Source organism: Octodon degus, unplaced genomic scaffold (genome assembly GCF_000260255.1).
Source record: "Octodon degus isolate 3935 unplaced genomic scaffold, OctDeg1.0 scaffold00049, whole genome shotgun sequence".
NCBI classification, from domain to species: domain Eukaryota; kingdom Metazoa; phylum Chordata; class Mammalia; order Rodentia; family Octodontidae; genus Octodon; species Octodon degus.
In genome coordinates, this window is record NW_004524625.1 from 13,239,328 (window position 1) to 13,249,072 (window position 9,745).

A 9,745-nucleotide genomic window follows, 5' to 3' on the forward strand; every position below is an offset into this window, starting at 1 on the left:
GGACGCTGGGTTGGCTGTCTTCATTCAGATCCCGGCTGTGCCGAGTCATAGCTGTGTGAACAGGAGAGTGACTGGCCCCTTTCTTCAGCAAGGCTGACAAAGCCGACCTGGGAACTCCTCCAAGGGCTCTGTGTGGACACATCTCCACCGAGGAGAGCGCAGAGAGGAGGCAGAGTTTTAACCGCTGCCCGTAACGTCTAATACATGACATCCAGGTTCTTTCCACCCTCCCTCCCCAATGCATTTGTTTTAGTCCAGCACCCTGATCATGTACTATTGTAACACCCTGTGTCTGTCTTTTGTCTCCGTGAACGGTCCTCTATGAACTACTGCTGTCTGCTAAAGCCTTACCCATGCCATTTCCCCCCATAGTGGTGATTGAATTTAGGGCCTTCACACTGAGATACATCCTCATTCCTTTTTATTTTTTATTTTGAGATAGGATTTCACTAAATAGCTGAATTGCCCAGACTGGGCTTGAACTTGCAATCCTCCTGCTTCAGCCTCCCAGACTGCCTAGGCTCATAGGCCTAAATCATGACTCCTGACTTATTCTTAATCAGAAAAGCCTGTGTGGACCCCGGGGCAACAGCTGCTCTGCCCAGAGACTGGTTAAAGAGGAGACTCCAGGCACTGACTTGTCCAGGTCGCTCTGCTGCCGCTCGTAGTATCTCATGATCCTGAGGAGCTGCACGTCCTGGCTCAGGAAGCAGGGAGGGATGAGGCCGTGGATCCCGAGCTGCAGCCGTTCTTCGAGTGTAAACGCCATCCCCTGGGGAGAAGGACAGAGATCATCGATGTGGGCATGCAGGAAGCCAGAAACAGGGGTCTCATCCACAGACAGGAAAACAGCAGCCTGGCAGGGCAGGCAGGCTCTGTCCCTGTCCCTCCCAGGCCATTTACGGAGGGGGCAATCTCATACCAGGTACCCGGAGACCCCTGATTTAAAAATGTGAAAGTGTTTCAATTATCAGGTTTTTGCTTTTGTTTTGTTTTAAATTTATCTTTTAAAGTTGTAGATTTACAGAAAAACAGGAGACAGAGTTCCCGTTCATCCTTTTCCCAGTTTCCCTGATTGTTATCTTCTTACGTTAGTGTGGTACATTGGAGTCAGTGAACACATATTGTAACTCCTGTTATAACTAAAGGCTATACTTTATTGAGACTTCCTTAGTTTTTACCTCATGCCATTCTTTGCTCCAGAGTCCCATGTTACATTTGGCTGTGTGTCCCCGTGGGCTTCCCTCTGTTGGGACTTTCTCACACTTGCCTTGTTCTGGATGACCTTGACAGTCTGCAGGAGCCCTAGCTAGGTGTGTGGTACAGTGCTCCTCTCCACGGGAATTCATCTGAAGTTTTTCTCATGGTTAGACGGGGGTGTAGGTCTTTCAGGGGGAGGCCACAGAGGTAAAGTGCTGTTTTTGTGCAGCAACGCAAGGGCTCTTACGGTACATCCGACATCGCTTTTGGCGTGGATCTTGAGCACTGGGTGAGGCTGTGCTTTCTGTTTCTCCATCACTGTAAAGCTTCTCTTGTTTTTGAATTATTCTGCCAGGGGAATTTGTCTCTATCACCATTTATTTATACTAAAATGGACTCTCAGAGTGTTTATTTTATACTTTGGTTTATAATCCAATAGTGCTTTGTTTATTTTGTTGCTTAATTTGCTCCAGCTTTGGCCATTGGGAGCTTTTCTAGTTGGCTCAAGTGTCCCTTTGACCTAATCCCACAGTATAGTGTTTTGCTTTGTTTTAACAATTCCTGACTTTCTGGCACTATAAGATGCTCCAGACTCATCTTCTAGAGTGACTTCACTTCTCTGATCCCAGAATAAGCCACTTCTTTGAGAAGCGCATGGTCTTAGAAAGCAAGACGTGACCTGCTTAACACTTAATATTGTGTTCCTTCCTCTGGGCTGGGCTGTTTCTACTCCCTCCCAGCTGACAAGGGAAAGGAGCTATAGAATCCTGTGTGTACATCCCGAAGCCTGTGTGTAAACACAACTGTAGCTGATTCAGTATTTAACTATCTGAATGTCCATTAAGCCAAACGTAAGACTGCCTCCAGCTCTACCCCATTCCCACCTGGCTCATTCTCACCTGGTCACTCTTTTGGTCTGTAAATCCCCAAGTAAGAAACTCAACTCCCAACATCTGACATCTGTTTACTTAATTGCCTCATCCTAGTTTACGTACACGGCAGTATCAGAACCGTTTCCTTGGACCACCATGGGAAACAGCTCTATAAACTCAAGTAGTGCTATTCTTGTGAGCAAATACTTTAGCCTTTAATCTAATCATACCATCACTCATCTCCAGTGACTTAAGCCTACACTCTGCCTTCCACTTCTTCACTGACATTGTTATGTACATTTACAATAGAGCATATTCTCTTATCACAGTCTGCACACTTTCCCGGGGTCCTCCAAAATACAGATTTTTAAAAAAATTTATGTATTTGGTCCAGGGTCTCACTATGCAGCTCAGACCTGCAATGATCCTCCTGTTTTCAGCCTCCCCAGTGCTGGGATTACAGGTGTGCACCACCACATCAGGACTCAGTGGCTGGCTCAGCATGCCTAAGGACAAGGCCGGCACAGCATGTGGTGCCGGGAATCAAACCCTGGTCTCTGCACTTGCCTAAGCTGAAGTTTAGTCTGCTGAACTATCTCACTGGCCCTCAACATATATAACTTTTAAAAAACATCTGGATATATTAAGGGTCACTCTTTTTGTTTCCATAATTTTATTGATAAACAAATAGCAATGAGACAGTTTAAAATCAAATTGGTAGGACAGTTTCAATAATTAACACATTGCATACATTCCTTCCAGTGGTTAATTGCTGTACAAGATGTGGACATGATATCCTATTTACAAACACCATTAGAACAAATCCCTCTATTCATTAAGAGAATGTAACTATATATCTATCCTAACCATTTTGAATACACAGATACAAAATGGACATTCATCTGTATACCCTTTTTTTTTGTTAAGTTCCATTATTTGAATATTATAGGTGTGTAAACTCAGCAAAATATTCTAAAAGAGTCCAGTAGCCCATAATAGTATTGGGTCTTCCGCTTCACTGGCAATGTCAGAAATTGTTGACCTGAGTCCCCTACAGCTCAACATAACAGCATGGCTTTACTTCTTATATTTCGTTTTTTTTACTTTTCTGCTGGGTGGTTAAGACCAAGGTAAAGCAGGACCTATGCAACAAGAGTTGTAGCTTTTGGGTCTGAGAAGGTCAGTGAAATGCCCTCAGGATTTATCCTGAGATCCTGTACCTCAAATTGTTTGTCAGTGTCAGCCATGTGGATGAGTCACAGCCATTGCTTGGCCAATGTGCTCTCTGTGAAAGCCTGAGAGAATGTTTTCTCTCCATGTGACTCTCCTTAGGCACACTCTACATCATCGATCACTTTCCTCTTTGACCCCATAATCTCCTTGATCAGAAAATTTGGGACACTGCCGAGTTACATGACGTTACAGTACAAGTTCTCATATGTCCTGAGTCTTAACTGACCTTGGAGGGCTAGGGCCAAAATGTTGGCTTTCCTTGCAGCCATCCTTTTCATCTAATTTTGGTCTGCAAACTTAGGTTGTTAACCATCCAGAAGACAAGCGTATTGTTATTACCATACAACCTAGTCTGTTAAGCTTAAGTTCACCATCTGTCTGAATATCAAACATCTTAGGCATAATATGGAACAGGTATTTTTCATCAAGTATTGGTATGTTGAATGTTAAGTCCCTACAGAATATGATAAAAAACATTTAAAAATTAGAATATATTTTAAAAATAGGCATAAAGAATTATATACTTCTTATGTTTACACATAAGTCCAGAAATCTCACCATATACAACCTTGAAGCAGAACAGTCCCACAATATTCCTTTTCCTGTCTCTTGCTTTCATTCACCACCCCCTTCTTTTGAACAACCATCTACCCGAGAGACTTCATAGCAGCAACTGGCATGTCATGACAAGCAGCCCATATTCAGAAGACCAGAATGACAAGCTCTCCAAACATGAAACTACTATTACAAATTACCATCTGCAGTACAGTTGATCAGTTCACAGGTATCAGTATATATAGTTAGTCAGGATGAGAATCTTTCCAATTAACTGCTAGATTCAAAAAGTCTTCTGGAGATTCTCAGGATCATTGCCTTGCCCATCTTCTACATATAACTGTATGTCTTGATATTGTCATGTTTCCTAACTCTTCTCTTTTCCCTCTCTTGATAAGGGTCACTCTTTGTACTTAGAAGTTGTTTGGGGTTTGATAAGTGCATAATTTTATGCACTGACCACTACTGTATTGTGCAAAATCATTTCACTGTACAAAAATCCCGTGGACTGTTTATTCCTCTTCTCCCCATGAAACTGAGACTATCAACTGCTGTAGAGTGTGGAGCAACAAAAACTTTCATTCACTGCTGACAGGAGAGAAAAATGATACCAATACTTTAGAAAGCACATGTATTTACCCAAGTGGTATGAAAACTTATGTGCACACAAATGCCTGTATAAGAATATTTGTAGAAATTTTGTTGATAATCACAAAACTGGAATCAACCAAGATGCCTTGGGTGGGGGACAGAAAATGAGGGAACAAACTATGGTTGAAACACAAAATAGAATATTATTCAGGGATAGAAAGAGGTGAGTTGTCAAGACATGAATCTACAGATGAACCCTCGGCGGAGATGAGAGAAAAAGCAACAAAGGAGGAGGACGAATCTCTTTCTGTCCCTTGTGTTGTGTCCAGTCTATGGGATCAGGGCAGTGCCAACCCGATCACTGGGCTGAGGCAGCCAGCACCCACCCTTTGTCCCTGCAGTGCAGCACCAGTCACAGGCTCTGGATTCAGCCATGTCTGAAAAAGCCCTATGACCACACGAGGCTTGAGAGGACGTCTAGATCCCAACCATAACACTTAGTTTCTTAATGTTCATTCTGCCTCTCCAGGAACAGAGGCTACATTCTCATTTTCTGATGTTCTCTTTGGTCTCCTTTATTCTACAAGAAACTAATAAAGTAACCTATAGGTTGGAGGAAAATATTTGAAAATTATATATTTATAATGGTTTAATATACAGAATACATAAGATCCCTACAACACAAGGACAAAAAGAAATACTACACAATTAAAAATGAGGAAAGGACTAAATAGACATTTTCTAAAGAAAATACACAAATGGCAAAAGTATAAGAAAATGTGCGCAGCATCTTCAGTCAATAGGGAAAACCAAATCAAAAGCACATGAGGAGACGGGCGTGGTGGCGCGTGCCTGTAATCCCGGCACTTGGGAGGCTGAAAACAGGAGAATCACTATAAGTCCGATCAGTGTAGTGAGACCCTGTAGACTCTGACCTAAATACATTAAAAAAAAACCTCACAATGGGATACCACACTATATCCAGTAGGATGGTTATAATAAAAGAAAGGAACACACACACACACACACACACACACAAACACACCAAACTAAACCCAGAAAACAAAATGTTGGTAAAGTTATGCACAAAGTGAAAAACCTCATACATTGTTAGAAGGAATGAAAATTATTGCAGTCTGTATGGGAAATAATTCCATAGTCCTCAAAAGGGCTAAAAAGAATGATGACAGGACCCAGCAAGTCCATGCTGAGGTGGACACCCAAAGCAACTGAAGGCAGACACTTGAACTCATACTTGCACTCCAGTGTTTAGTTTGGGAGTATTCACAATAACCAAAAGGTGGAAATAATTCAGGCACCACCAACATAGAAATGGGTAAACGAAGTGTACAGCCCTACAATGAAAACTCACTCAGCCATAAAAAGAGAAGTTCTGATGTGTGTCACTACATGAGGTACCTTGAAAACATTAAGCTGTGTGAAATAGGACACAAAAGCACAAAGACTGTGTTGTTTGGTTACATGAAAAATCTAGGATAAGTAAATTGATAAAAACAGAAAAGTAGATCAGAGATTAGCAGGGATTTATGAGAGGGGAAGTAATAAGTTATTACCTAATGTTCACAGAGTTTATGTCTGGGATAAGAAAATATTTTGGAAATGAATAGACATGACCGTTGCACAACTTGTAAGATTCTTAATTGTACAATGAATGTTAAAATGGAAAATTTTATGTTATGTATATTTTCTCATAGTTTAAAAAATTGGTAATGCAGTATACTCAAAACTATCAAACTTTATAATGCAAAAAAGTGGCATTGTATTTCAATAAAAGTTTTTATAAAGATATTTTTGCACATTTTGGATAAAAGTCTTTTATTGGATATATATTTCATAAATCTCTCTCCTGGTCTGCAGCTGGCCTTTTTACTGTCTTTGTAGTGTTTTTCATAGAACAACATTTTCTTTTACTTAAAAAAATTATTTGCTATAACATCTTATCACACAGTTTAGACTCGTAGTGATCCTCCTGTCTCAGCCTCTCCAGCACTGGGATTCCAGGTGTGCACCAGGTTCCGGGGCCTGCATGGCATGTGGTACCAAGGATTGAACTCAGGTCCTTGCACTTGCCAGGCAGGCGCATAGACCGCTGAGCTTCCTCCCCAGCCTCAGCAGCATTCTTTAGCTTGTGCCCTGGCAGAATGGTGTGGAGTGAGCAAGACATGATGGAGTCTGCCCCTGCGCTGGCCCCCAGTTAGACTCCAGGCATTCACCGTTTCCAGCAGCAGTTGTAGGAAGTGCTCTGAATGGGGTACAGGGAGACCTGGGCACATGGCCCACCCCACGAAGGTGCACATGCTGAAACTCAGGGCACTTTACCCTGAACCCTTTTAAAAATCTTTTTATTTTGAGACAGGGTCTTGCTAAATTACTAAGTTGTCCAGACTGGGTTTCAGCTGGCAACCCTCCTGTATCAGCCTCCCAGAGAGATGCACAAGTGTGTGCCATTTATTCATACAGGGCTCTAGGTGACCCAGCTGAAGTGAGGCCTGCGCATGCCCTGCTTAGGGGCTCTTGTAGATACCTCCTTAGCTCTCTCCTGAAGTTTCTGGCGGCTACAATTGCAGCTAGCCCCAAGGGCTTCATAGGTGGTGGACAATTAATAAGCACAGGCCAGTGTTATGGTTTGTGTCTAGTTTCCCCCCAAAGCCTCATGTAAGTCATGGGCAGAATTCTAGAGTTTGTGATTAATTCATGATCCACTGGGATTATGGGTGTGAGTGCTGCTGGGATTAAAAGTATGAGCACTGTTGGGATTATGGGTGTGAGTGCTACACCGAGCCTGGGACAAATAGCCTGAATGCAACGTACGGGAGACAGACTTGCTCTCTGTTGCCATTGCTGCCGCTGCTCCTGTCCTGCCCTGGTGCTCTTGCTCTTTGCCTCACCATGAAAGGCTGCTCTCTGCCCTGTACCGCTCTGCCTTGCAGCCAGTGGGGCATGCACTGAAACCTTCACTAACTGTGAGCTAAATAAACCTTTCCTTCTTTCATTTTGGGTGTTGGGCAGTTGTCCCAGCAACGAGAGAAGAGTAACTGAGACAGACAGCAACTTCGTGGGGGCTTGAGAGGGGGAAGTGGAGATCAAGAATTATTTTTAATTACTTAATCAATCCTGTTACTATGACCCTTATTGTATTCAAGGCTGATGACGGGGGAAACTCTGGGTAAGTCCTTTATTCGTAATGAGTCTCAAGTAATGCAAGTTTCCTACTAAAAGTGAAGAAAGCTGTAGGGTTGATAAGGGAGACCTCAATTGTGTAGCTGGGGGTGTGGCTTCCCCAGATTCCTTCAGAGGGGAAGCTTGCCAAGGCAGGAAGCATCCGAGCTCAGCTCCTTCCTTCATCAGCTAGCAAATATCTATGACTTGTACAAGTTCTTTATATGGAGTTAATGACCGTTGGTAGGTTATAATCCATGTAATGATCATCCACACTTTAGGCTGTTGCTGTTACCAGCTCTTAATGCATATCCAATCTTCTTTTAATTTCTAACCTCTTTGTAAGGGGCAGTTTCTAACCTTCACCTTCCAGCTGAGAAGGCTTAGCAAGAGAGGGTCGCTGATGTTTTGAAGGCCCACAGCTATTACTTCACCTCATATTGCTTCTTCAACCAGGATGTGTTGTAGTGGCTTGCTAACTAGTGGTCAGCTTATTACACCAGGCTGAATTAAATTAATGTGGTGCTGGGTGCGGGAGCCCACCTGACGGTTGTTGCCGGCAGTATAAAAGGCAGAACAGGAGAATCTGCCAAAACGCTGTTAGGGATGCTGTTTGGAGAAGCTGCTGGAAGCTGCTTGTTCTCTCATGCAGTTCTGCTGAAGGACCTTGTCATGCTGGCTTTCCCAATGAACATTAGAGAGCTCTGGTCCTCATCTTGAGCATCGCTTCCTGGCTCTGGAGGGGAAGATGGTGCACTGCTCAGCCTCATGGAGAAGCTTGTGGCATTGGCTTTCCTGTTGGAAACTCAGTTTTCCTCATCACTGGAGGAGCTCGGGACCTCACTGTTGCTGAGGATGGCTGTGGTACCTTTAGGGGAGCTCTGGTGCTCACCCTGAGTGTTGCTTCCTGGCTCCAGTCAGATCCCTCAGCCTGCTGGCACAGATCCTTCATCCTGCTGGCATAGACTTCTTAGCTCCCACCCCTGACCTTTGGGCCTGTCCAGTGCAGATCAGTGAAGTAGGATCCAGGCCCTCAGCTGGATTCTTTGGTATTTAGCGTACAGATAGATTTCCTGCACTAGTTGTATATGATTCTTGGGTGTTTCCTTATAAACTAATATTATAGAATATGTCCTGTATTACATTGTTCTCCTGGCAAAAAACCCAAACCATGCCATGCATCTTCTGATCAATGAGTACACAGTGTAATTTTTTACTGATGATTTTATTTGATTAGGGGCAACAGATGGCACCAAGATTTGATCACAGGACAGTTCTTGCCTCTAATGTACATCCTCTCCAAACCTCTAGTAAATGTCATGGTTGGGGAAAGGGTGGAGAAAAAGGAGAAAAAAGAAAGAGGAGCTGGGGGAGGGAGTGAAAATTGGACTCCTAGGTTGCTCCACTTTCCTTTTTCACTTACTTTTATGACTTGAGGATCTGTAATTCTAGGTCCTGCTTACATTTTGTAAGGAAATAATGACAACTTAATTGCTGAAAATCTTGAACTATTCCTCTTCCCAGAAGAACTTCTAGAAATGTAGACAAGACCTGTCTTAAGCTCGACCCTACTGTTTGAAAGGATGACTCACAGAAACTTTTCAAAGTGCTCCACACATCAAGTTCCAGTTTTTCGTTCTTAAAGCCCTAAGTCACCAGGTCAGACATTTCCTTGGCTGATCAGCAGCTGAGCAGCGGGCAGCCACCTGGACTCCCAGGTCCTTTTGCAGGAAGCGGCCTTGTCCTGGAGACCCAACGCTGTCATCCGGCACCATTAGACAGACAACTGCTTGCTGCCTTCGTAAAACCTGTGATCGCCTCTTGCTGCTCCAGGGAGTCCAGGGACCCCAGACATTTAATTATGATATTATCTTTGTTAATAACCTCTCTGGCTTTTAATAATAGTCCATTTCTCTCTACAAGGCTAAGTATTTTCCTTGGCTGACTTCCACTAAGTTCTTTTGTATTAGAGGAAACAGAAGGACTGTTTAGCAACTGGTAATTTCAGGGATTTAAAGAAATTACTCCTAGAAGCTTTTTTCCATTCTGAAACTAATAGTAAACCAACTTCAGATTTACAAATTGGCAAAGCAGAAATGCAGGAAAGTTAGCTT

General features: G+C 43.1%; 1 protein-coding gene across 2 annotated transcripts in view; it reads right to left on the reverse strand.

The window, feature by feature from the left end:
• Me3 (malic enzyme 3) overlaps nucleotides 1-9,745 on the reverse strand; it is a 167,545-nt gene that overhangs the window by 134,276 nt on the left and 23,524 nt on the right. For both annotated transcript variants that reach the window (XM_004632571.3, XM_023716686.1), the window contains exon 2: nucleotides 639-772. In XM_004632571.3, the coding sequence (XP_004632628.1) occupies nucleotides 639-769 (131 nt within the window). In that variant the 5' untranslated portion in view covers nucleotides 770-772. The remainder of the gene's footprint in view (nucleotides 1-638; nucleotides 773-9,745) is intronic.